The 27,048-nt window shown below is 47.7% G+C and overlaps 9 protein-coding genes across 9 annotated transcripts; 3 read left to right on the top strand and 6 right to left on the bottom strand.

The window, feature by feature from the left end:
- Positions 1-244: 244 nt before the first annotated feature.
- N7478_005946 (carboxylesterase/lipase family protein) lies at positions 245-1,843 on the bottom strand (the record flags this gene model as incomplete). The annotated part of the gene is made up of 1 exon (XM_056922160.1): positions 245-1,843. One exon carries the CDS (start codon positions 1,841-1,843, stop codon positions 245-247), a length of 1,599 nt encoding a protein of 532 aa, XP_056780197.1.
- A 1,842-nt stretch (positions 1,844-3,685) lies between these two features.
- On the bottom strand, positions 3,686-5,057 carry N7478_005945 (endoplasmic reticulum-Golgi intermediate compartment family protein; the record flags this gene model as incomplete). Its single annotated transcript, XM_056922159.1, has 3 exons — positions 3,686-4,197; positions 4,270-4,848; positions 4,970-5,057. The coding sequence occupies 3 exons, from the start codon at positions 5,055-5,057 to the stop codon at positions 3,686-3,688; spliced, it is 1,179 nt and encodes a 392-aa protein (XP_056780196.1).
- Positions 5,058-5,904: 847 nt separating this feature from the next.
- On the bottom strand, positions 5,905-10,443 carry N7478_005944 (putative protein kinase; the record flags this gene model as incomplete). Its single annotated transcript, XM_056922158.1, has 3 exons — positions 5,905-9,988; positions 10,085-10,277; positions 10,344-10,443. The coding sequence occupies 3 exons, from the start codon at positions 10,441-10,443 to the stop codon at positions 5,905-5,907; spliced, it is 4,377 nt and encodes a 1,458-aa protein (XP_056780195.1).
- A 2,017-nt stretch (positions 10,444-12,460) lies between these two features.
- N7478_005943 (PEX28-32 family peroxisomal membrane protein) lies at positions 12,461-13,600 on the top strand (the record flags this gene model as incomplete). The annotated part of the gene is made up of 1 exon (XM_056922157.1): positions 12,461-13,600. One exon carries the CDS (start codon positions 12,461-12,463, stop codon positions 13,598-13,600), a length of 1,140 nt encoding a protein of 379 aa, XP_056780194.1.
- A 230-nt stretch (positions 13,601-13,830) lies between these two features.
- N7478_005942 (nucleolar protein 16) lies at positions 13,831-14,599 on the bottom strand (the record flags this gene model as incomplete). Its single annotated transcript, XM_056922156.1, has 2 exons — positions 13,831-14,395; positions 14,472-14,599. 2 exons carry the CDS (start codon positions 14,597-14,599, stop codon positions 13,831-13,833), a joined length of 693 nt encoding a protein of 230 aa, XP_056780193.1.
- Positions 14,600-16,092: 1,493 nt separating this feature from the next.
- N7478_005941 (Zn(2+) transporter YKE4) lies at positions 16,093-17,512 on the top strand (the record flags this gene model as incomplete). Its single annotated transcript, XM_056922155.1, has 4 exons — positions 16,093-16,227; positions 16,291-16,441; positions 16,503-17,439; positions 17,497-17,512. 4 exons carry the CDS (start codon positions 16,093-16,095, stop codon positions 17,510-17,512), a joined length of 1,239 nt encoding a protein of 412 aa, XP_056780192.1.
- A 543-nt stretch (positions 17,513-18,055) lies between these two features.
- On the bottom strand, positions 18,056-19,255 carry N7478_005940 (mannosyltransferase complex subunit MNN9; the record flags this gene model as incomplete). The annotated part of the gene is made up of 2 exons (XM_056922154.1): positions 18,056-18,076; positions 18,143-19,255. 2 exons carry the CDS (start codon positions 19,253-19,255, stop codon positions 18,056-18,058), a joined length of 1,134 nt encoding a protein of 377 aa, XP_056780191.1.
- A 1,531-nt stretch (positions 19,256-20,786) lies between these two features.
- On the top strand, positions 20,787-21,139 carry N7478_005939 (uncharacterized protein; the record flags this gene model as incomplete). The annotated part of the gene is made up of 2 exons (XM_056922153.1): positions 20,787-20,985; positions 21,021-21,139. The coding sequence occupies 2 exons, from the start codon at positions 20,787-20,789 to the stop codon at positions 21,137-21,139; spliced, it is 318 nt and encodes a 105-aa protein (XP_056780190.1).
- An 839-nt stretch (positions 21,140-21,978) lies between these two features.
- On the bottom strand, positions 21,979-23,088 carry N7478_005938 (uncharacterized protein; the record flags this gene model as incomplete). Its single annotated transcript, XM_056922152.1, has 2 exons — positions 21,979-22,907; positions 22,998-23,088. 2 exons carry the CDS (start codon positions 23,086-23,088, stop codon positions 21,979-21,981), a joined length of 1,020 nt encoding a protein of 339 aa, XP_056780189.1.
- Between the last annotated feature and the right edge of the window lie 3,960 nt (positions 23,089-27,048).

Below are 27,048 nucleotides of genomic sequence, written 5' to 3'. Positions count from 1 at the left end.
ATCGGCAATGCTGTCATCTTGTAAAAACTCTAATGTTTTTCGGCAAGAACTAGATTTCAAGTTTAAATTTTTTTTTTGAAAACCCCCCAAACTTGTACTGATGTTATTTAGAAAGTAGAAATAAGCGGGTGATTGGTTTCATTCAGTGAAGTGTACCAAGTACTATATCGACAACTTAAACGGGGCCCATTCGAGCGACCCCTTTAGGATACTGGGTTTCCATTTCCTGTATCCATGTGCTTATTTAAAAAGGATTCGGAGTAGCGTACTTGAAGTACTCCAACATGATATTCTTTTCCTCGACTGAAGCGATTGGGATCTTTTTCCATGAAGTTCCCAAGTCGAAGGTGACGTTCTGCGAAGGAACATTGGCACCCCATTGAGGCAAGGTCCCATTCTTACTAGTGTACGAACCTCCTTTGTTGGGGTCTCGAGTCTTGACGAAGTTAGCCCAGTAAGAAGACATCTTATCGGCAATTTCGTAGTCAACAGAGGTGTAATTTGCAGTCTGAGCATAGAGATTACCCAAAGCGTAGACCACTTCGGAGCCGTGAGTGGCTCCGTCATCTCCCGGGGGTGCGTATGACCAGAGATAATAGTAGATGGGCTTTGCAGATGTCTTGCTCCATCGGTTGGCAAAGGACCAGGTGGAAGTGCAGATACCGGCAAGGATAATCGAGTTGTACGCATTAGTGGCCTCTGTGGTATTGCTGGCTGGGTGTAGAGCGAGAAGCTCAGAAGCGTAGGGGCCATAAGTTGATTTGATTGTCGACTCGTACTCTGAAACGTTGTACGTGGTAGAAAGGTCGATGCCGTCTTCATCCTTATTGTTGCCGACCAAGATAGGAACATCGTTGGCAGCACCTTCTTCCAAGCTCACAATGTATTTGTTAGGGATCGAGTGGTAATTCAACACAGGATCGAAACCAACGAATGTGCTGGTTCCAGTACCGGTCAAGAGAGTATCAAGGTCTAATTCCCTTAGGTCGGCCACGCTGGTAGCATTCAATGATTCAGCGAAGACCTCACTAAAATTCAAAGCCCAACTCATATTACGGTAGTCACTGCCGAATCCCCAAAGGTCAGGGTCATAGGGGTCCTTGATACCACTCTCAGCAATAGCTCCCTTGATTAGGCCCTTAGCAAGTGGACTGTTGACGATATGGTAGGCAGCTCCGGAGCCGAATGACTGCCCACCCACGACAATAGAATTTGGATCCCCTCCAAATGAGGCAATGTTTTCATGAACCCACTTGGTAACTTCAATCTGGTCCAACAAGCCATAATTGCCGGTCACGTTGATGCCAGACTCTTTGGCAAGCTCGGGTAGTGTAAGCCAGGCCAAAGGACCAGAGCGGTAATTGTAGGAGACAAAGACCACATCCTTACTAGCCATGCCGGCACCATCATAGGTAGTTTGGTCGGACTGCCCCCCAGCAGCATAAGAGTAAATCAGCACTGGAAGATTGGCATTGGCTGAGCTGGCTGGACTCCAGATATTTACTGTCAGACAGTCTTCGCTGTAGCCTTCGCCGGCTTGTTCACTGGGACAGCTTAGTCCGAACGAAGAGGCCATGAGTGTCCCATTCCAGGAAGGAGCTTTCTGAGGTGGCTTCCAGCGGTTCTGCCCGCCCGTGCTAGCAGCATACGGAATACCTCTCCACACGCTTATATCCTTCCAGTTGGACATGTAAGAAGGGGCATTGCTTTCGTTGAAGGCGGCAAGACCTTTCACCTTCCCCTGGGGAGTTTGAATTGTACGGTTATAGAGTGCCGCGTCGACCACGACCGGTAGTAGCAAGAGCACGCTGGCTCCGTGTATCAAATCCCCGAAAAGCTTCATCTTCGAGCTCAAGTTTCCAACGGTAGTCGCAGGTTTAGTGGGAGCAGGGTGTGGGGAAAGATGTGGGAGAAACTGAGATTCAAGGGAAACTCGGAGGAGTTATATGTCCGAGTCCACGAAAATTACTAGTAGTAATCCATTCAAGTTTGATAGTACGTCAGCGCACTGGAGTCTTCAAGTTCCGAAAAGCTAGGTGATCGTAGTACTAGTAGTAGTAAACGAGTACGTGTTTTGATGTTTCATGTCTAATAAAATCAAGATAAGATCAATGCCCAGGCCAGGGCCGCGCCATCCCAGGATGATCCTGAAAAGTTTCCTCAGTAATTGTTTCCACTTTTCTCGAAAAACTGGTCTACTGGAAACAGTGGACTATTTCATTCAAGATCTGCAGGCCACTGGAAATTATTCTATGCATATGGGGTAATTTGATTTTCAGAGCTGACGAACACGTTCGGCCGAATATGCCTAAGCAGGATGAGCTCCCGCCCGGCCGAAGATACCTAGTTGTGCAAATCTGGAATCATGTCCGCACACACCCTGCGAGGATCCTAAAAATCATTCAAAAAATCATTTAAAACCCCTGTAATTCCATCTCTCAAAAGCTCATTCAATAAAGATTCAATCAATCGACTCTGCCGACTTGAATGAGCGATTTGGCTTCCATAAGCTTTTGCTTTTCCCACCTCAAATTGACCGATCCTTGCGGTCTTTTTCACATCTATGAAATCACGGCCTATCAAGTGGAATAGTAGGCATTTGGTAGCCACTTGGCATTTCACCCGTGACTCGAACATGTTATGAAACACTTCGTGCGGCATTCTGCTTGAAATCAAAATCGAGATAATTTGCCGCTTTCTATGTGGCGTTATTAGTATCGAATAGAATCATGATGGTCAGATAAAAAGTACCCGAAGCACTAATAGGACCAGCGACCGCATTATCGATGCTGTACAACTTAATACCCACTAACTGGGATTCTATCAGGATTCGACCCGAGTCCTTCAACGATCAATGTATCCCGTGGCGATGCACATAATTTAAATCGGAGGGTCAATGAGTTTATCGCGGCGCCATACCCCGCGCTGTCGCAATACAACGAGCGTCGCAAAATGCGCTTGTATTGCGCTGTGGGTCAAAATAGGGCCAAGTTCGTGGTAGGGTGATTCGATCACTGAGCCTGAGCCTGAGCGCCCTCATAAAAGCTGCGGCACCCAAGAAAGGAAAGCCCCACCTGGCAGATAAAATCCGGTGTATACACATATACATGCAATTATTAAAAGTACAAGTGCTAGGCTGATAGAATGCTACTGCATCATCAAGAGAGGAAAAGGAAGAAGAGGAAGAAGAGGAAGAAGAGGAGGAAGGAAGGCTCATGCTAGGAATGTGTCCAGGACTAGCTTCCAAGGTCGACCTGCTCATACAATACGCCCGTAAACATTCCCCGGGTCGTAGTATCAGGTCATATGTTGCCAGTTTAAGCTGCGAGATAAAATTCCGTTAGCTTCTATACTACCTACTTGCTATATAAAGATTAAACCCATATCATCCAGTTGTACTGCTAGGTCAATACTGGAAGCTGCGTGTAATATAGCGTATTTGTTCAACTCTAAGTTATAACAGCCGAAAGAAAGATAGCAGATCCATCATGATATAGAAGTGCTCGGGCTGTTGGGACACCTCAAGGCTGCATCTATTCCTAATAATGAATGCGACTTCGTATGTCGTAAGGGATCATTTTTCCTAGACTCTAGTTATGGACTGGGGGAAATGAACGTGAAAATGTAGAAATAAATATCAAATTTGAATAAACCGTTAGCTAAATGGACGCCGCAAAATGGAAACTCAATCCTTATAATGCTTTCCTGTTAGATAACCTTCGCTCTGTTGTCTCTTCCTCCTTCCGACAACTTCAGTGACCCAGCCTGAGATTTGATAAATCCAACCACCAGTGACTAGAACTCCACTCATGGTGTTAATCAACCGGATAACAAGGGCCAGAAATCCACCTCGCTCTTCACTTATAAGCAGAAGAATTGGCTCAATGTTATACTTGAAAAAAATGCCCGGAACAAGAACAGGTCTCTCCTCGAGTGGGCCAGATTGGCTAGTGGCCGCATACTGGTTGGTGAAGATGGCATTCCGGCCCGAACGAGGTGCAACCGAGTTGAGGGATCGAGTGTACGCATCCAGAGCACTTCGGCCCTTTGTATACAGAGTTGGTACGACAGATAGGAAGTACTGGAACTTATAGTAGTGGGCGTCTGTCTCGGCGATGGTCTTGTCGAGTGGGTTCATGAGGGTTGGGAAATGGGGACCAAAGGAGAGCTCGGTGATCATGTGGGAGAAATTGAATGCTTTTCACATAATGTTAGCTGATTGAAACCAATTATTCGAAAAGGAGGAGAAAGAGATGGCAAATATCATACCATTGTGCTCCAAATGAGGCGCAAATTCCCTATAACCATGCCCCCGCGCAGTAATATGGAAATCGCCCTGCACCTTATTGCCTTCCAAGCTGCCGTAAATTCGACAAGAGTCCACAGTATCGCCCCAACGCATGGACGGGCCCTTCGCGAATTTCTTTCGAGGGTTCCTTCTCACTTCACCCAGTACATGGCCGGCGTGCGCATCCGCCTCCTGTTGTGACAATCGATCGTCCTCCTCATGGCTCAGAGTTTGATACTGGTGCTTGTCCTTATTCCGCTTCTGCATCCATAGGCTCCAGTTCGTTTGCTCGCGTTTCAGTAGATCACCAGCCATAATGCGGTCACCGGCTGCATCTTGGATGTTGACGCGGAGATCATCACAGGGCATATTAATCACGATATCGAGATTGAGCTGCAGCTCATGGGAGACGCCCTTTTCCACGCTGAAGTGGTGCTGTTCTGTACCGCGCCACCACGTTTTGAATTCGGTGAAGGTGAATAGTGTGCAGACGATGAGGATCAGAACGGTCCATTGACCACCACGGTGGGTTGGGGTTGTGTAGGATGCCTTTGTTTTAGCTACATGGTATTATGGATTAGCTTGCTGTATCATTGGCATCATATTGTCATGCTCGACAACGTGGGATGCGTAACGGTTGAAGGATCGCGCGTCATGGAAACGTGTCATGAACGAACTTACGGAAAGCGTCAAAGGTCTTCAATCCTGAAAGATTGGACTTTTCTCCAAAGGAATCCTCGTCGAGGCCCTTTTCTTCGAAGCCATTCATTGCGCGATAAAAGCCGACGACATTGAAAGTCGGAGCAGAGCGAGAAAGGTGGAGTGCGGGTCAGATAAGGCGATGAGGCCAAGTAGGCCGATTTGCCGCGACCCACTTTTGTCAGGTACAATACCTACTTCTGCACGGAGATACCGCAATATGCATGCAACTATTGGAGTCTATCTATTAATCTAAAACATAAATCTGAGCAGTATATATAGGCATTTACATTAATGTATTGATTTCGTGCCAACATCTATCAAATAATGGTTGTATATCGTAAGTAGTGATGCATTGATTGCCAATCCGAATGCTCTACATGAGTGCTCACTGGTCGTGAAGCTCTCTCGGAGAGATGCAAGGAGATGAAAAGAAACAACGTCAAACTGTACAAACGTAGGACCGAAAACGGGGGCCCTGATGGTGGGGGGTAACGATGGGTCATCAATGTATAAAGAAAAACGAAGGACAATCGACACAAACGAAATACATCACGCAATAAAACCCCGTCGCATGAATCATATCAAGGCCCAGATGCAAATGCTGTCAACGAACATAACGGGTAAAGGATGGATGCCCTCCCTCTTTTTTCATGGCCGTAGGGTCAACAGACCGGATCAACAAATGCTCGACATGGCAAACCACCTGATGCATAAGACATGAGACAAGAAGAATCGGCAAAAGAACAAGAAGGAAAATAAAAGAAATCAAAATCAAAACAAACAATTATGATTACAGGGCGGGGAAGATGGGGTAGGGGGTATCAGGCTATTTGGTCCTCTGTTGGCTGGTCAGCTTTTGTTATCGTGTTTTATTGCTTCGCCTTCTGCGGGTTATGTCGGCCCACGGCTCCGTCTTAACTCACTAGGCTGGTCGCTGCTGCCGCCGTGGCGAGATCAGGCTTCCCACTGATACTTCGTGCCGAGGCGCGAGGCAGCGCAGTTCCACTTGTGGTGGAATTATTGGAGCCTCGCTTGGCAGGGCTAGACGGCGGTAGACCTGTGACGGTGGAATGGCGCTTGCCGGAGCCTTTGACTGGAGAATTGCCAGATGCGTCACGGCTTCGGAGGAATGTGCCAGTTTTTAAGGTTGAGCTTGGAGGCTCTGGCAATGGCCGACCGCTGGAGGACGTTCCGCGTTTAGACGGAGAGCTTGCATTTGCCTGGGCGTACATCCGAGGACGGGCCGTAGACTTGATGCCAGTAATGAACTCATGCTTCAGCGCATCGTGAGGAGTTATTCGGCGGGCCGGGTCCCAGCGCAGGCATCGCGTGATGAAATCTAGGAAGGCTTCATCGTCGCACTTGAGAGCTTGGCGAAGTTCCTTCGAGCTTGGGCGACGGCGCCGTCCCTTCGATGAAACGGTCAGACGTGGTTTGCCCAGTGAGTCGAAAAATAGCTTCTTGCGTGTGCTTTTTTCAATCAAATGCTTCTCCGGAGGACCAAAAACTTCCATGATACAAGCAAGTTGCTCTTGTTCGTTCTCACCCGGGAAAATAGGGTATCCTGTGAACAATTCAGCCAGAATGCACCCAACACTCCACATATCAATAGGCATCCCATAAGACATGCCGAGAATAACCTCGGGTGAACGGTAGAAACGACTTTGGATATAGGTATACACTTTCTCGTTTTCGAAGCAACTGGACCCAAAGTCAATCACACGAATCTCGGAGTTTAATGGGTGGACAAGAAGAATATTTTCAGGTTTCAAGTCACAGTGAATAACCTTCTTAGCGTGCAAGAGAGTAAGACTGTTGAGCATTTGCTTGGTAAATCGTCGAATAAGCTTAAGAGAGAAGCCTCGGAAGTCGTGCGCCTTGATGAACTCGTAAAGATTAATTCCGAGGAGTTCAGTCGATATGCAGAGGTGGCCGCGGAAATAGAAATTTTCGACGAAGTTTACCACACTGTGGCGGCGATCAGGATCCCAATCCTTCAATTTGCGCAGAAGATTGACTTCAATCAGAGCCTGCTGGTGGAATCGTTTCTTATTTCGGATGATCTTCACGGCGACCAAAGCCCCAGTCTTATGGTCTACACAGCGCACCACTTGTCCAAAACTTCCTTTGCCAAGGATGTCAACAACTTCGTACCGGTATGCCAGGTGGTCGCCCATGACAATGTTATAATCACCACGGTCGTCATCATATCCAAAATTTGCAGCACCTGAGTGAAGGTCACCAACATGCTTCTTGGCATTTTGTGTACCGCAGAAAAAGATATCTCGGTAGTCGATAATCTCGCCGCGCTCAAAGATGTTCAAATTGGCCATCTTGAGAGCCGAAGCGGGGCTCACGCGGTCCTTTGGTCCTGCCTTACGACGCAATTCATCTAATGCCTTGGCAGCAGTCTCGAAGTCCTTCCGTTTAGCACCGAGTCTTCGCATCTCCTCATCGGCAACTACTATATCCGTATCCACACTGGAATCAGCTGACCGAGAGGAAGCAGCGGCGCTGGAACGAGCAGAACTAATGATCTTGTGAACTGGAGACACATATGCACTATTTGAACGGGTTTGCGACGAATCCCCAGTCGCAGTAGAATCATTCGAGCGAGTTGGCTCTAATGAGATACTTTGTTCACTGCTGACGCTGGGTTTGCGACCCGCAGCTTGTTTTGTAATGCTAGATACTGACGATTGACGACGTGGTTTGAGATATGATGTCTTGACGTTAGGGGTGGTGGATGTCACAGAAGACAAGTTATTCCATGTTGCAGATGCCGGGAGCTTGGGCGGGGGCATATGGTTGTATTTGGCTGGATCGACATCTGCATCAGATGCATGAGCAATTTTGGAATTGCTGCGAACCCGTGCCACGTTCAACCGCTCGCGCAACGATGGATTCGGTACGGTAGTGCTTTCTGGCTCAGAAGGCGTTGAAATTTGGCTTAGTCTTTCGGCTGCAGGTGTGAAGACTGCACTTTGCGTCTGAGGTCGTGGGCCTGTCAACTTGTACGAATGGGATGTCCGGATGTTGGAATAGTCACCACTAGCCTGGTGGCGCAGAGAATTGAACTCACTACTACTCTTGGGTAGCGTGTATGAGGCATAGGGGGAGATATTCCTGTTGCCATTGGACGTGCTATCAAAAGATTCAAACGCACTCGTGCTGCTGGCTGCTCGCAGTGCCGCCGCCGTAGAGCTCGAGCTAATGGCAAAATGAGATGTGCTGCTTCGTGCCTGTGTAGCAGGAGCTCTATCATCGTCGTCGTGGTAGTTCCAGAAGTTAGATGACGCCTTTGATGCGGTCATTGGCGTACTGGGTGTCTTCGACATCACTTGGTTGGAGGGTGTATAGGCCTTGCGTTCCTCAGCTTCCCGGTCTCGCAGGGCTTCGATTTTGGTTGTCATCGGAGTTCCTAGAGGGAGAAGATTCAAAGGTGGCAGCTTCAAAGGCTGTAAGCCCTTGCGACCCAATACTGTTGATGTTCGGGTTCTCGATTCAGGAGTCTTTGTTATCCGCCCATTCGTTAAATCATTATTGCTATCATCACCAGTAGTACTGAGTCGGCCTTGAGCTTCTGCATCGGAATCACGCGCAATATTCAATTGGCTGATATCCACCGGCAGGCTCGATTTTCTTGGCGCGGGGAACACCGGCGCATCCAGCTCAGCCTTCGGGGATTCATAGGCTTTAGGAATTGCGGGAACTGGAGGTACTTCTTCTCCAGTGTTTGGCGCGGATTGCTCATTACGCGGCTTGGGGGTAGGCAGTCGTGACGAGGAGAAATTCTGGGAAAGGCGCGGTTGGAGGGAGCTGCTAGAATTCCGTATGGAGTTGTAGCTAGTGTTTGATGAAAGTGATAATCCGGAGCTGTACGACTTGCGGTTTGGATCTGGCGTTGTCCTGTTAGAGGATGGGGTGACGCTTTTTCTTGGTAGGAAAGAAGGGGATTGGGTTGAGGATAGAGGCCGAATGGGAAGGGGCTCTGTCTGTGTAGGAGGGGTATGAGGCATGGGAGGCGCAGGAGGCGCAATTGACATTCGCTTCATGCGCCGTGCATCTGTGGGGCTTATGGTTCGGGCTCCTAGACCCGTTGCGTGCGGCATGACAGACATACGCTTGGAAGATGAAGATGAAGAGGTAGGTGTTGTATTGGAAGGATTTCCAGACGTGTTTTTGATCGGCGTACGGATAGCATTTGTTGACGAAGAACGACTGTCGTCTGTGGTTCCCGAAGTAGTCAAATAAGTTCCCCGCGGTTCACGGACACCAGGCTGGAACGACTTTGCCTTGAGACTTCGCACAGAGGAGGGTACTCTTGGCTCATCTCGACTAGAGTCAGGCTGCGTAGCTCTTGGGCGAAGAAAGTTGTTCGAGTCTGTCCGCGTTGGATCGGCACTGACTTTTCGAGCACTTAAACTAGCGCGCCTTGCTGAAGCACTGGTGGGGGCAAAGGCACCAGAGCTGATTGACTTGCGGGAACCACGCGTGCCAGAACTTGGACCAATGATATTGGCATTGACATTTACATTGGCATTGTTGTTCGAGGATGGTTGGGCGAGGCTTTGACGACGTGAACGAGTGTTGACGGAGGTTGCAGACAAGCCAGAGTTTGTGGGGTGCTGGCCGTTGAATCGTGAAACCTCGCTCTTGCGGCGAGCAGATGCGCCCCTTGTGCGATCTGAGATATTGCTATCGTAACTGTGATTTGTCCAGGAGCTGTTGGTTGACAGGCCCGAGTCTCTATTCTCGGAACCAAGACCTCCGTTTCCGGGCATGGGGAAGTGGTTCAGGCTAGGTTCAGCCATGATACTGTTGTGGAAGTCGTCGAAATTGATCGGCGCCAGGAATTCCATGTTGTCTGGCGGTGTTTGGCTGGTATCCTGCTTTGCCAGATTCCCAACGCTTGTGGATCGGAGATTGTAACCTTTAGAATCATTGGTGGAGTCGATCGATGAGGTTTCGGAGTTAAAGTAGCCGCCAGAGGGTTTGCTATTGTAATATCGTGATCAGTTATAACTCTGAAACTATTGATCGCCAGCTGGACCTAGCCAGCATCGACCAGGGGGCCAAGTCAACAATACCCACCTCCAACGCGAAGCATCCTGCGGTCGCGGCCCCTGAGGGACATTGCCTCGAATAGATAATCGCCTGCGACTAGGTTCTCCGGCGCGGGGACCAGGAACCCCCCTAGAGGATTGAGAATCGAGATTGGCCATGGAATTCATATGGAAGTGTGTTGAGGCGGCCTTTTGAATACGTCGGCGAGCGGGAGTTTCGGCTGTAATAAAACTTGTTAGCTTTCATCCCATTGGCAGATGAATCTCTCAGATGAATCAAGGCTTACCACCAGAGCCCGAGTCATCGTTTCTAGACAGATTGGATGAACGAGATTTAACGGAGCCGGTTTGACCCCTCCCCGAAGTTTGGGATGGCTTGACAGGCATTGTTCCCAATCAGAGCTCCAAAGCGATCCAGCCCTTAACTCGACGATCCGTTTGGCCGACCAAACGGAGAAATGCCAGGAACTAGTCGCAATGGCATTCAGGAGAAGTGGGCTTGGGAATTCCCACTAGAAAGAGCCTTGAGCACCGTCGCGCGACTCGTCTGATGGCGGTTACCGGTCCATATCGGGGTGTAAATAATGGTCGGCCGTTTGCGAAGTCCCGCGTAAGAGGGAGGGGAAATCACTTGGAAGTGGGAGGTTTCCAATCACCGAGAAATAATTTTGGCGTAGCTTTCGATCGTGTTGCTGGGGCAAGTGCTAGGGCGGTCACAAAAAGGATATCAGGATCCACCAACAAAGCACCACGAAGGGGATCAAGAAGAGATAATCATCAAAGAATACTTGATCTATTTTGGGGGGGGATTGAAGATCGAGAAAAAAAAATCCCAAGAAAACAGATGAAATGATAAGGAGAGAAATAATAACAAATCTATCAACTTTTTTAGTGTTGGGGAACTTCCCCTGATTGCGAGATGTCTGTACGGTACATACCACACCGGACAGTATTTACGCCCGGGGGGGGGCCATAGAACTACGCGAAATTGGCGGGTGGGTATGCCGATCAACGCCAGTACCTATGTATTGACATTACCCATAGTTAAGTTAACTAAGACATAATGATGCCTGGCTTTGCAGGCTGACGCTGCATGTGCGAGAATTGCTAATACCACCCCTCAAATGGCTAAACCCACCCCTTCTAAGCTCACCGCCGTATTTGTAATACCACGAGGCACAAAGGCATCAATTTTCTGCCGGCAGCATGAATACGGTCCAGAATTAAATTAAATCTCCACGTAAAAAGCTTCCATTTTACCACACATTTAACGACATTTAATATGCAAGCAAGTTATCTCATTCCAAGCTTAACCTAAAGAGGAAACAGGGGCTGATTTTAAAAACACCGGAAAATGCATTTTCAGTCGAATTAACTGGCAAATCTGTTGATCTGCGGACATCCAGGCCTTTTATGCCCCTCCACGCCCCAATTTCCACACGTATCGGGTCTCCTCCGCGATTGCTGAGTTGCTGGCTGCTGTGAGCCTTGTTGGGACCATTGCTCATAAAACTCACGATCTACAGCATCTTCAACGGCACCTAGCTGCTCCCATAAGCTTGGGATCCGCCTGGACCTCGCCTGACCGCCCATTTTAAATTACACCGCCTTGTTAAGGGCTCATATTACAAATACGGCAGAATTTCCCAAAGCGGCTTAGAAGGGGTGGGTTTAGCCATTTGAGGGGTGGTATTAGCAATTCTCGCATGTGCTTCATCCATAGAGGTTCCCCTCGGCAGACTCCAAGGCTTCCTTCTTTTCTTTTCCTTCCTTGCTACCTATCTCTCCTAATGACTCATAGAGGGGAAGCTATGCCAATATATGCCCAGCATGGATGATCAAGTGCCAGAAACGCTGGCAAATCGCAATGAGCCTGTTTCGGGCCTCTCCATTTTGAAACCGAGGCGCCAAAGGCAAGGTTCGCCCGACAGTGCGCATTCGCGCTCTTCTTCACAGTCAAAGAACTCTCTTCAGGATCGGTTATTTACTAAGTAAGTGCTTTATAAGGCACCAGCGAAACAGCGAAATGTCTGACATAAATTCTCAGGCTCCTTCAACAAGTCATCCCCACAGACGATGACGATATGGAAACCAACAACGGGGACACTGCTATGGCGAACTCCCCGAAGAAACCACCTTTTAGCCTTCCAGCAATGACCAACAATTTCCGCCGATTTAATGGAAGGTATGAGATTTCAAATCAAATTCAGTCATCAAAAGCCGCGCATCAAACTAAAATTTGTATAGAATCGGTGTGGTATTCCTATTCCAGGCCCAGGTAGAGTCTCTATTGGGCTGGAAGACACCAACCCATACCCTTTCGTTTCTCTTCTTATATTCATTCATATGTTTGGATCCACACCTATTGCTGGTACTACCATTAGTTGTCTTTTTACTTTTCATTATGGTGCCAGCCTTTATCACTCGCCATCCTCCACCACCATCTACATCTACCTCTAGCACGACACCTTATTACTCCTATGATGGACCAGCACTCGCACCAGCAAAAACTATTAAGCCAGCCCCCGAAACTTCCAAGGACTTCTTCCGCAATATGCGTGATCTACAGAACTGCATGGCAGATTTCTCTGACGTCCATGATGCGGCGGTTTCTGCTATTGCGCCATTGACCAATTTCTCGAATGAAAGACTATCCTCGGCTCTCTTTCTAGCGGGTACAGTTGCCGCTGCACTTCTCTTTGTATCAGCACATCTTTTACCAATCCGACTAGTTTTGTTAGCTGGTGGCAATGCAGCCATCTTATCGAATAACCCAAAGGTACGACAATTTTTCCAGGGTTTGTTGGAGGATGTGGGTGGCCTATCCGATCTCGATTCTCCTATTGGGGATGGCGATGAGCGTGAGCTGTTTGGACAGTCGATTCCCGCGACACCAACGGCAGCTGTATCTGCTATGGAGAAATTGGCAGATATCTCCTTGGACACCGACCCGGAGGAACGCGAGGTCGAAGTTTTTGAAGTACAACATCGAGTATCTGAACGGACATTGGACTCAGAGTGGGAGCACTTTCTCTTCAGTCCACTACCATATGATCCGTTGTCCCCATCTCGCATTGCGGGTGACCGGCCGCGTGGGTGCCGCTTCTTCGACGATGTCCGTACGCCATCTGGATGGAAATGGAAGAGCAAGAAGTGGGAGCTTGACCTGGATTGTCGGGAGTGGGTGATTGAGCGTATGATTACAGGAGTGGGGTTTGAGGTTCCAGGTGTTACACCAGAAGGCAATGCCATCATCGATGAGATAGGAGGTTGGGTTTGGGATCTGCCTGGTGAATCGTCGCCTGTCGAAGACGAGGAGATACCCACGATGGCATATGGGGACCTTCAGCCTGAGACAGGCCATGCCCAAAATCCGCCAAAAGATAAGCAGGTCAAGTCTAACACTCGGGATTGGGAAGAGGGAACCCCTGCTTCATTCGGAGTGGGAGAATGGCGACGTCGTCGATGGGTGCGAATTGTCCAGCGCATGAATGTTCCACCAGCAGGAACTAGCACCGTCACCTACTCAACCCTTAGTCATTAATCGATTCAAATCAATGTTGTAATGTAGTCACGATATTCAAATTCAGTATGATATTTCGCTCCACACGAGCCCACTATACACTCATCCTAAATCTTTCATATACATGCATGATTCAAGAACTAGACACTCGCGAACACTTTTTTCTTTCTGAAGCACAGAAGATTATTCCCATAAAAACGCCCGGATCGCCATACCCAAATGCTGGACAGAGAAATACGCAAGAATCTACATTACTCCTGAGACTTCTTCCACTTGTTGATTCTCCTCCGCAGATCACCCACGCTCTGCTGCATGGGGTTCAGCTTACGATCTCTAACCATAGCGGTAAGATCGTCCCCATGCTTCGCAATCAGCTGAGAGATCCAATCTCCCTCGCGCGTGCTCTGGTACCGAGGCTTCTTGGCCTTATCAGCAGCACCCTCCTGATCCGCCTGGCGTTCTAACTGCTTCACAACTTTGGAAGCAGGACCCAGAGACTGCAATTCCTGGGCTTCAAGAACATTCAGCGGGTCGTTAAGCGGGTTCGAGCGTCGGTGCTTGTGGCCAGCAACTTCGATTTCGTCGTCATCCCGAATCACTCGCAGAATCTTTCCAGTCTCGGGATCACGCTCCACCTGGATCTCGCCCAGATCAATCTGAGCATCGGCCTTTGCGCTGCCTCGGATCTGCAGGGTGTGCGATGCTTCGGCATCGTTTTCGGTTCCTGGCAGGCGTTCGCGACCACCAGCGGGGGCGTTGAGTTTATGAAGAATACCCAAGTTCTTGTAGTTTTGTGTCAAGGTGAGTTCATTGTTCCTATATTTGATTTCATGTTAATATGGCGTCCTTATTGTATATGAGTTTATTTTCCTCGGCCGCAATTATAACATACCAGTTCTCAGCGATAATGGCGTTACCCAGCACATTGATCTTCTTGTTACCGCTCTTGAGGCGGTTGTTCTTGGCCGTAGCCTTGGACAAGCCGGAACGGTTCTTCTTTTTTTGCAAAATCTTTCCCATATTGTCTGTTTATAGAAATTGTAAGACGATTGCGTGGATCAGAATTATCGTTATCGAAACTTTTTTTGTTTGCACGGCTTTGGCATGTTTGCCATGTTTGCTTCAGGTCCGCAGTTTCGAGTAAATGCGGTAGATAACGGCAGAAATGAGAAGACCCAAGTGCATGTGAACTAGTCTAAATTAGGAATAGAGTCTCGCTCACATCTAGAGCATGCTGTAGACAGCATTGTGTCTTCATTACATATCCTACTTAACGCCTTTGGAGCCTTCTTGATCATCACATCGCTTTTCGAAAACCTCTATTGGTCTAAATGTTAATCATCAGACCTATATGGAGACTGACTCATTTTAATTGTCAATATATCCAAAAGCATGAAGGTAGTGGTGGTGGTGGCGATGAAGATGGTGCCACACGTTCAATCTAGAACCTACTAGTAATACATACACGGCAATAAATTGACCAACTATCAGAGGCGATTGAGGAAGTCTAGATTTGTACTTAGTTTAAAATGCTCTGCTCGAACACGCCACATTCTCATATAAATTTGAGTGCATCTCCATGGTCTTCCCGTGCTTATCAACTTATTCCTTTCAACTTAATCACATTAAACTGTCACAACTCAATAGCTTAAGCAAGAGCATAATGTCGTCCAATCCTAATCCTGGCAACTTTGCCAATCGCCCTCACGAAGAGGTTGAAGAGATTGCCCGCAAGGGTGGTCAAACAAGTCACAGCCATTCCGGTGGATTTGCCACCATGGAGCCCGCAAAACAGGTAGGTCAAGCGCAATGCATATGTATTACATGCTTTGGATAGGGGCTAAATGTCTTGGGTTCAGAGAGAAATAGCGTCTCATGGTGGTCGACGTTCCAGTGGTTCCTTTAAGCCTGGTGACCCGCGTGCAAAGGAGGCTGGTCGCAAGGGAGGAAAGGCTCGCCATGAGCACCCAGAGGTAATTTAATATTGTTTGATGATTTTATGTGGATATAAATAGCGTCAGATGAATATATTTGTTTTTCGAAGCAAGAAAAATACCCCCTGGGCATGAATAGGTCTTGAAATAAAATGTTCAAAGTTTTGAGATTTTTTACTACTTAGGTAGTGTCATCATGATGGACTCGGAGTCAACTTGGAGTAGGTTCAAGTTGTGGATGAGTACATACCATGTTTTTGACCGATTTCCAAGGCTCAAATCAAACGACCAATTTTTCCAAGATAGATTTATTAAGTAAATTATGGAATCAACTGTCAATTCTCAAAGACTAGATTTGCAATGTCCATCGTGAAAAGAGAACAAGCATTTAATCCTAAGAGGTAATAAACCCTGATATAGACCATCATCTATAGTAGGCGTTCTATAGCGCGGCGGCCACCAGCGGAAACCCTGCTCCGCGCTCGGATGACCGACCTGGAGAGATACCGCCCCACGCTTTGTTTAGATTCCTACCCTTCCAAGTCTCCCAGGGGAAACTCGTCACCTTCCCACATAACAATGGCTTCAAGATTCCTCCCCTCACGTAGCATGGGCTTCGCCCTAGCTGCAGGATGTCTTTTATTCTCCGCACTAGCCGCAGCTAACGTGCGCCCCGAGGACTTATCCATCAGCGAAATCGAGGAACAGCTCCAGGTACGCAGGAATATTCGCCGATGTCCAAACTCATTCCTAACTAACTTTTTCTCTTTCTTTTAGAGCTGTCCCCTTGTCGAATCTCTCAATGAACATAAACGTGCTTCAGCACCTGAGACTGCCAGTTTCACTGCGCAGATCTTTGCTGTTCTCTTCCCTGGAAGCCCGGCTGTGAACTCCCTCCTGGCAACCCTGTATATCTCCGGACCACCCAGTACGAACTCCGTTCAAACGTCAAGGATAGGATATTTGATTATCTAACGTGACGATTATAGACTTTCTTCTGGCACTATGCCCTCCCAACATCGACCCCTCCTCTCTATCTGTTATGGTCGCTTTCGCCGTCGGAGGATTACTGGGTGATACGCTTTTCCACCTTCTCCCTGAGATCTTCCTCGGTGAAGATTCCCCCGACCACGTCAGCTTCGTAATGGTTGAACCGAACAAGAACCTCCTCCTTGGTCTGGGTATAATGGTCGGTTTCTTCACATTCGTCGCAATGGATAAAACACTCCGTATCGCAACAGGCGGCCAGGGCCACGACCATTCCCACGGACACGCTCACGCTCACGCAGACAACGAACCCACCGGCTCAACCACAAGTGCCGAGACAAAGACAGAAGGTCACGCCGATACCCTAAAGCAGCGCAAAACGACTACCAGTTCTTCAGAGGTATCCGTTGTCCCAGATAACAAGGAAAAGGAAATTAACCCCAGCGTCAAGCTAGGAGGATACCTCAACCTGATCGCAGACTTCACACACAACATCACAGATGGCCTGGCTCTTTCTTCGTCTTTCTATGCTTCGCCTACTATCGGTGCAACTACTACCGTTGCGGTATTCTTTCATGAAATTCCCCATGAAGTCGGTGACTTCGCGCTTCTTATCCAGTCTGGCTTTTCTAAGCGCAAGGCTATGGGTGCTCAGTTTGTTACGGCTGTTGGAGCGTTCCTGGGTACGTTCATTGGTATTGCGGTGCAGGAGTTCGGTGGGAATGGGTCTATGGTTGATGCGCCTGTGTCGGGTATTTGGGGCACTAGCCTTACCTGGGGTGATATGTTGCTTCCTTTTACCGCGGGTACATTCTTGTACGTGGGTACTGTTGCTGTTATTCCCGAGTTGTTGGAAACGGGGCCAAACAAGGGAGTTGAGATTCGCAAGACGATTACCCAGTTTTTGGCCGTTGCTGTTGGAGCAGGAATTATGCTTGCGTGAGTATTTTCTTCTTCCCTGCAAAGCTTGGGATTGACATTTCTAACTTCTTATAGGATCTCTTGGGATTAACCTTGAGCTTGAGAAAGAGAGCTTCAATTGCCATAAAAGACTCTACTAACGTATTGTGTTATCTATAACTGTTGGAGTTTCAAAGACGTTATGGAGTTATTGGCTTTACGGGTGTATGAGTAGCCATTAAACCCAGCAGTCAGACAGTTATGAATTTGTATGTCTAGAAAATTTCAATGAATTTAATCATGATCTAACTCCATTCCACTACTCCATACCTCCCGATTGTCCAGTGATTTTTGACTTACAGAGAAAGAAGAAACCAGTCATTTTCATCACACAACCAACATGATATAATTTCAATTCAGTCAAAGGCCGCATCAAATGAGAAGAAAAGGCATAGAAAAAAGCCTCCAAGTAAACAGAATAAAGACCCGATAAGTATTAAGACGCCGAAAGCATGTTGAACCTGACAATGTGCCAGTACCCATTGTAATGGGACAGAAGGGAAGGGAAGAGACGTGACCGGCGCACAGCGCGCAATCCATGCATGAATTTGAATCGAGCTTGCGTTTTCAAATAAGAAAAGCCAACGTTGCTCGATTACTCATTATAATGGTAGACCTACCAATTCTGGTTAGTAAAAAAGAAGCTTGACAGTAAAACAATAGAACGATAGGATCCACATACAAAATAGTCTGGTAGTCCAAAAACGGAATACCCAAGTCGTCGGGCCATCTTCGCAAATCCCTCCGTTTCAACAAGGTGAAAGAATGGAAAAGCAGGAAACATCGCACCATCACGATGCACATCCGCCTTCACCATTAAAGCGGTACCACCCACACCATCCAATGCAACCATACGCTGAGGATCCAAATCATTGAAATCAGGCAAATAAGCCATCAGCGTGCGATAGGTCGGCATCTCAGCATATCCCTCCAGTAATATCTCATCCGCATCCATATTAGCCGCTAGCTCTTGTGCCTTCTCACCATCAATCCACGAGTTATAGTCATAGGGTCGAATATCCCATTTCCTCGAACTGGAATCATAATATCTCTGAAAGCAATTTGGCACAATAACCGGTTCATCGTGGTGTGTTAGATCCTGGATCAAAGTCGGAGGTGTCTCGATGATATCAGCATCTAGCCAGAGGACCCACGATGTGCTAGGCCCAAGGGTAGTGAAGACAAGACTATTACGCGCGCGACTCATGGATTCGCGGCGTTCTTTTTGCGAAGACATTTTATGTCGAACCTTCTCATCTTGTGAGTTGAGAGATGGTTCAAAGTCCTGTCGAAGAATGGAAATGCTCGCGAACCGATCGTCTATGGGTCCAGACTGTGTGCGCGCGATTGCTTTCTCCAACGCCGCGACAGCGGTATTACCATCTTTTGTCTTGGGAATAATAAAGCCCAGCGAAATTAATTCGTGGGGATAGTTTAGTTTTTCCAGATTATCCCAGTATCCTTGGTAAAAGCGTGCTAGCGGGGTGAGGATTAGGACCCGCTCGGCGTTTGCAGCTGAAGTGCTTGTGCTGGTGAGGTTGTTGAGGTTATAGTGGACGACTGGGGGAGCTGCTTTGTAGCCGTCGCTCCGGATAGGTTGAGATTTGAGGAAGGGTTTCGTTGGAGGGGAGAGAGGGTGCTCGGCAGCGTTTTGTTGTCTTTGTTGCGATGTCGCTGCTGTCGATGCGGAGGGTGTGGAAGGCGTTAGAAGGAAACAGATGAGGCCGAATGCGAGTAGAGCGGCCAGCAAAATGCTGGTAGGGCTTGTACGTCGCATTGAGCGTGCGACGGCCATGGCCGTTCCGACCAATTTGTCTAATTTGAAGATGTATAGGTGTTTGAAGGGCTCGGAGCGTTGGATCTGAAACGGCGATCGTCCTTGTGTTTGCCTCAGGCACCACGGGGCTTGAGATCACCAAACTTTAAACCGTGTTCTGGTTCCAAGGTTCTCTCTTACGAGAGATAGTGCGCCTGGTGCTAAGGGGCTAGAATAATAGTAATAATATTCTCTCCCTGGGTCGCCAGGTTTGAAGTGTTGTAAGAAGAATGACTAGGATAGGGAAGCAGAGATTGATTGCGCAAGAATATCTTGGTGTGACCGGAAATAGATAATTGGCTAGCAGCGATTCTTTTTTGTCAGTATACACCGTAGGTACCACGCTGGACCTTGTGTGGGCCCCAGATAGCAGCCTAGATTTGACCCTTAGGCCCACTAAGAACCGGCAGGGCTCCCCGGGACTGCTTCTCTCACAAAATGTGATGGGATCTCGGCATTCCATAAACAGTCGTTCTACTGGCCGAATGCGGCCACCCACATGTTACGATCAGGAACATTTGACACCTCGAGCGCAGATGGCATAGATAAGGGTCAAATAGAATAAAATTTACACACGGACTAATGGAAAAGTGAGCGAAATGAGAATTCTCGCCGTTCAAATTAAATGATTTGCAGCCCTGTTGCGTACACCTACCTCCCAGCAGAGTCGACCTCTGGTAACACAGGAGTCTCCATAAAGATCTCGGAATATAACTGGTTGCATCTCATTCGACAGAGACACTTCTCGGAAGCATTACTATGTAGAAACCAGAAACTTATCCAATTATGTTGAGACCCACTAACCACGGTCGTATCTTTCCAATATCGGACTTATCTTGATTTTTCCTCGTGAGGATATTTGGAAGAGTTGACCTCGGGTCCTAATGTTTTGAGCTTTACTATCCTTGCTGAAAGAAAGTTTGTCTTTTTTTGTAGATGTAGATGGATGTCCAGTTTTATTGATTTTCATGGTTAAAGTACAGACTTCCCAACCTTGGAACCAAATGACTAACTGCCTGACCGAATTGCCTCATTGCATGACCTTACTCTAGATGTCTTTACTCTACAGGCCCTCTTTACCCTTCAGCTGAGGATTGCTCGCCACTGACACTAATATCAGCAAAGGCCTCTCAATTTAACTTGAGGGGCAATCTGATTGAGACTTACCTTTGGAACTTTGGATATCATGATACTTGGACCGAACGCAGGACGTTTTTCTCGATGACTGGTGGCAAACATGGAAGGAAATCAAAAGACTTACCAGCTTTCAAATGGAAACAACCGTTCATTGCGATCCCACCTGTCCTTAGAGGAGAGGTCAGCCCTCAAGGAAATATATACCATACCTAGAACTAATGCCATCAGCCCTCAAATGAAATAGTCCCAATCCCCATCCGTCAAAGGGTAGCTAGCCTGAGGGGTATTTCCAGCAGGTATTGGCCCACAAGCCCTCGAAGGAAAGTCACCATTCTCAAACCGATCTTGGGCACTTCTCCTCCAAACAAACAGAATGATTGAACTCCGAATAGTTCAAACAGAGATTGAACGAGCAATCTCGAACTACTTCTGCCAACAGCAGCCAGCGTACAGCAGTAGACGTACAGCAACAAGAAAAAAGAAGAAGAAGAAGAAGAAGAAGAAGAAGAAGAAGAAGAAGAAGAAGAAGAAGAAGAAACTGTCTAGATCAGTGACTCAAAACCTATTTGAAAGTTAATGGAAGCTCTCAAATGTTCGTAAGCAACAGATTGTGGAAGCAGTCATCGAGAAAAACGTCAGCTCGATCCTAAGAGAAGTGTGGTTAGTGGGACGCATCTCGTGTCTCGCGTGTGTGGCTTCGTGTTGGAAGTGACAGATGATGTCTGATGAGGGGATGTGATAGGGTGGGTGAAGATGAGGATGTGAGATGGCGTGGAAGGAAGAAGATGAGGGGCAGGGATGTTGAAGAAGAAAGAAAGATGGAAGGAGAGAAGTGAGATTAAATAGCCGTGGAAGATGGCAGCTTTCACTAAGAGAAGCGAGTGCTGCCTTCCAAAGGTTCCTGCCTTCTCTCACTCTTTCCCATACAATGCAAGCACGTCCTTGCCTAATTAGGCAACTTTCCATTCATGTGTGTAATGTGCACAGTTAAAGATCTTATTCCTTATAGAAAGCCCTCGCAGCATTTGTAGAAGGACGGGATATAGGGTAGATCCCCAGAGCTCCTATCTATCCGGGCACTCAGCTACATACGCCAGATGTCTCTTGCATATGCCTCGAGGATTTAGACGTTTCTGAAAGAATATCTCAAGATAAGCTTGGATAAATCGTAATGATATTGACGAGTAGACTGAATATAGACTAATGGGGTATAGATACATGATATCGTAATGCAAAGAGGCGACAGTCTGGAGTATGAAAGCTTCCCCATACAAAAAAGAATGCCACAAAAAGAAAAATAAAGCTCCATGCATGGCCTGATGCTGTAGTTCTCAAGGCTCTCTGTTTTCATGCCCGAAACACCAGATAAAAAGATGAAACAATCAAAACTCATGAACAAGTGTCATTCTGTCAACAAATGAAGAATAAAGCCACCAAGAATTCACAATGAAAACAAACAAAAAGATGTATACAAAAAATAAAGTTAAATTTGAAGTATCACGGCACGGACTCAACGGTCTTCATGCGTAATGTCCATGCGAGGTGATTTGCGTAAGCCACTCCCGTCATCGGCCCTTGGCAGATTTGCGGCTCTTCTGACAAGCCTTTTCATTCTCTCGAGCGATCAGCTTCTCCATCAGATCTGGAGGAGGGGCTAGATGCTGAGAAGCACTGTCTCGAGCACGTTCCGTGCTAGCCGAGCCCGCAGCAAGGTAATCACCAGATTCAAGGGCCAATGGAGTAACAGGGCCTGGGCTAAGGAGTGGGTCTAGCCGCGGCGCAGAGGGACTTGGGTTGGGACCATCCAGAAGATCGCGGTACTGCCATTTCGCATCACGCGAGCCCGATGTAGTACGGTAGGTGAGCTGACGGGATTGTCGTGGAGAAGGCGGTTGAGTAGGCACAGCATGGCTGGGAGAACCGGATTGATAGACTGCGGGATGGAAGCGGGGGAGAGATCCGAGATGAAAGCCCGGCACTGACTTTGATGGAGTCTGGGTGCGTGAGGAGCGAGATGGTTGAGGCGAGCTGGGTCGTCGGGGAGACATGATAGGCGAAGCAACAGGCGAGTAGAAGGGGGAGTTATCAGAGCGCATGCTTGAGTAAGGGCCACGGCGGCCGGGTCTTGGATTGGGCAAAATGTGCCTTGACTTTGCGGATAAGGAAGCACGTTCCCAATCGTCGAAGTAGTCGTCGTTGTCGAATCTGCCCGTTAGTGGGGTGACGGGTAGATCTTCGTCGTAGATTCGCACGGCCCTTCTGGGGATTGGGATGGGGCGAGTGGTGGAAGACGATAGAGAGAGGGAGTCGAAGGCGGTTGTGGGAGGGGAAACTGGGCAGTAGCGTCGGCGTGGGGAGGGGGGATTATAAGTTGATGTTGTGGAGGTCAATTCCCGTAGGGAGGACAGGGAGACCGGAGTGGGGTAACCGTGTCTCGAAATCAGAGTTTCAAGATGGTCGCGCGGTGAGAGGGGAGAATGAGGAGAGGAAAAAGCTAATAGGTTGAAGATCAGAAATGGGGACTGGAATGTACAACACACACGCGTCGACCACCTGGGATATGCATTCTTCAATTGCGACTTACCGGAGTATGAACTGCTAAGCGAGGAGGGGTAATAGGAGGATTCGGAAGAAGAGGTACGGGACGAAGAGGATTTTAAATGTTTCCTGCGCATCTGCAGTGTTTTTGTTAGTGCGTGGTTCTCATGCCCATAATTTCCCAGTATTACTAGTAATAACTCCGGGGCAAGCCTTGAATCTCCACCATCGTTCCGCCCCTGTCGTCATTTTCCCGTTTTCTATACACACAGATGGATCCATCTTGGCCATACAGATCCACTCCCGCCTTGGATTCCGTGGGTTTTCACCCGGATGGCGTCGGTTCCTGACGACGCACAGAAAAAAAAATGAAAGAAAAAAAAGTCTAGATCTTTACTTACCCTTGAGAAAAAGAAAACCTATCACGAAACCGAGAACTTCACAGTCTCCGTCGTGATCCACCAGGCACCCGATTCCCCCACCGATTTGTCGCTGTACAGCATATGCCGTGTAATCCTCCGGATCTTTTGGGCCGAATTGCAAATGACCCACAACGGGTAGAGAGGGAAGGCAGAAAAGAGGGGCTTGTACAGTATTGTCGTGGTGAATACTAGTAGGGTACTAACATTCTCGAAATCAGAAAGAAGGGGAAGAGGGAAAGAAGGATCATATATCTTATTCAATCATTACTATATATATCTAAATTCTACTAATATCTACCTATTTCACCTCCCACAAAGAACTAGTACTAGTAACCCGCCAGGCACCTGTGAAACCCAGGTACGTCTCTCTCCACGCGGCAGCGCCCGGTGACCATCAGCACCATCACAACGCTTGTTCCAAGGCAGAGACACTATCACTCTGAACTAAAAGGTGATAAGGGGATTTTCATCACGCTAGTCCCTGGTTGAAAATGAGTGGCTGAGCTAGAGTTGGTAATGGGGTTGGAAAATCCTCCAGACGCGGTTGATCGCCCTCGGGGGGGTCATGCGTAGGCGGCGACCCGATGCGACCAAAAGGTCAACCAGGACATCCTGTGATAACACTCACAGGAATGATGTTTCTCCCCACCCTCCATGATCTCTTTTCAACATGGAAAACAAAATAAACCAAAAGAATTATCCTATACCACTATACATATCCCATATGTGATTTAAAAGCAGTCTCCACTCATACATGAACCTGGTCCATGTCCTCTGCAACACCCCTAATCATTATTCGTGCTTCCAGCGCTTCAACCGTTCCTTTTGATCAGCCGACACCTATCTACGAGCGAGGAGGGAGAAAACATCCCCCCTGATTGGCTGGGATCCATGACGAATGTCACTAATTGCGCCTCTATTATCCGCACAGCTGCTCGCTGTGGTGGGTGTCTCGGAACTATGCACTGGAGTATACTGGATTGCGATTGATGGCTTTCCCTCTATTCTTCTTTCCCCACTCACACCTTCACCTGCGCCTGCTTTCAAATGCTCTGACTAAAGACCGTGAGTCAGAAGGTGGTCGTCCAAGTTCAAGTTACTGGAATGAAACTGTCATGCATCTTCCCCCCTATTTGGCTTTTGGGTTGCAGTAAGCTGATCCTAGCCGTTGGATCTGATCGGGATTGTCCCTACTTTCCCCCATGTTTAAAGTCTGCAGAAGTTAATCAAGATAGGATCTAGACTAGCGCTGCATATATTCATATTACCCAAGCTTCTCTCCACTCCACCACAGTGCAGTGCAGTGCAGGGCAGGGCAATGATGATTCACATACCAGCTGAAACCTTCATAGCCCCTCCATTAATGCCAGTGCTTAGTACAAGTGTGGAGATGAGGTCATGCAGCTTGGATCTCTCTTTGCGCGATTTTCCATGCATCTATATACGGATACTTGCAGATGATCTCATCTGAGAACTTCAAGTCCGTTTTAGGTATGCCGTCCACCTAGACCTCAACATAACTTTTTGACTCATATGTATATTCCAGGCTGATAGAAAGTAAAAGTTTAAGATATGACACCATTTGAAAATAATCTCCATCAAGTATAGACGTACGTAGATCAATAGTTTCATCCAGCCCTGAGTAGTGCAACCTTCACAAGGTTACCCAGCAACGCCCCTGCATACGGCATACGGGCCAAGCCGATCCTGCAAGTCACCTACCACTCCCCTACAGGATTCACCTATTCACCCCCGCTCCGACTTAAACTTGAATCCCTGTCCCTCCCACCATCACAGCTTCAGCCTTGGAACCATGCCACCCCACTCAAACCTCTCGGATGACGCGGTCAAACTAACACCGTTCGAAGTACGCCAACCAAACCACCCGTACATATCTAAATCAAACTACATCCAACTGAGCCCAGCCCAGCCTCGTGACGAACCAATAACCAAAACTTAAACCTTTAGAACCCACTGACATCCAAAATCCCATCTAGCCAACCAAACACTCCGAGCCGTAGGTATTTCCAGGGCCCCGTAAACAACCCAAAACTAGACAGCTACATGTCCATCGGCCCCCTTACCACAGAAAAAGACTTCACGACCTTTCTAAACAAATTCACATCACAGCACTCCGTCGCCTGCTTCGCCATAATAGACAATAAACAACCAACCTAAACCGCAGATCCCGAAGGCTCTCTCGCAGGAATAGTCTCATACATGAAGGCACGCATCCCCAACCCGCCTGTCAGCAGAAGTAGGCTATATTATTATTTTACCGCCATACCAGCAAACACACGTAACTACCATGCAATCGGGCCATTGCTCCGGTACTATGCCCTTGCTGGCCTAGAAAGAGGTGGGCTAGGACTTAGAAGGATACAGTGGCTTGCTGATCCGCCTAATAAGGCATATTTGGCTGCGGCGCAGCGGATGGGGTTTCATTTTGAGGGGATTTCAAGGTAGAATAGTTTTGTGGCTAATGCTGAGGCGAGGGGGGAGGTGCATAATGGGCAGGAGAGGCCGGGATACCTGGATTAATAGGAAGAAAGAGGATGTCGATGCCCTTTTGGCGAAGGATGATTGATTTCAGTTGGTAGATCTTGGTTATCATGTCAGCTTCTTATTCGTCGAAGCAATGGACACTGTTCTATACATTGTAGTGGGGAAAGCCTCCGTCCTGTTAGGAATGACCCTTACGGTCGCGGAGTTATTATCCCCTTTTGTTTCTTCCGGCTATATAGCATCGCGTTACGATTAGTTCTGAATAACACACTTCTAACACTCTTTTGATCATATGGCTGCTACGTTCTACGATTCTGACTTCCCGCGCTGACCAGGGAAAGATAATGATGTTTTTCTGTGGGTTTTTCTGACTATTATTCCAATACAGGCCTATTTCCCCGTCTGATACTTCAGGCTTACCCGGCATCGCCTACGGAAACCATTGTGTACACTATTCGACAAATCTTGTACGATTTTACTTTACGAAACCCCCGAATACTAAATTTCCCTTATAAATATCGAAGACTAGCACTCTACCTCTTTCCTATCTGTCGTCTAGTTACGTATTGACGCAAAGATAGTTGCCATCCATCAAAAGCCATACTCCTTCGATTGCTGATACGTGAGATGGGGATGTCTACATATAGCCCAGCTCTACTGTTCTGTGATGCACTGAGTATCGAGAAGGTGTTGTTTGAAACTGTATATCATGAGTCAAAGCAGGCGCCAGATACATCATGGACTTCAAAGATGAGTCGCAAATCAATTTTCGCTTAATTTCTGGCGTGGAAAATGTATGATCTACTTCATCGAGCCGCGGCCATGGACGGAGCAGGAGACCGCAAACCCCCATTTACCTCGAAGCACAACACAATGTTCCTAGACCACGTCCCCGACGACTTGGCCGAGCTCGAAAAAAACTGCCGCTTTCAGGCAGATGGACTGACAAAATCGTTGTCGAAGTCGAAATTCTTGCGTTTTCGGAAGAAGTTGCATCTGCATGGAGACTGCATGCCAGTTGATGCGCAATGAAAAATGGTTTGTATGATTATTCGGTGATTCGGTGCTAATACGAATGAGGAAGGAGATGTTGATTTGCAAAGATGGTTTTTTTTTATGTTTTTCTTTTTGTTTCTCGTTGGACTTGGATGCTTGCATGTACCAGCTGAC

Source organism: Penicillium angulare (assembly GCF_028827245.1).
Source record: "Penicillium angulare strain IBT 27051 chromosome Unknown utg000004l_segment0_segment0, whole genome shotgun sequence".
NCBI lineage: Eukaryota > Fungi > Ascomycota > Eurotiomycetes > Eurotiales > Aspergillaceae > Penicillium > Penicillium angulare.
Note: the sequence above shows the minus strand (reverse complement) of the source record. Positions and strands in the feature narration are given on the sequence as shown.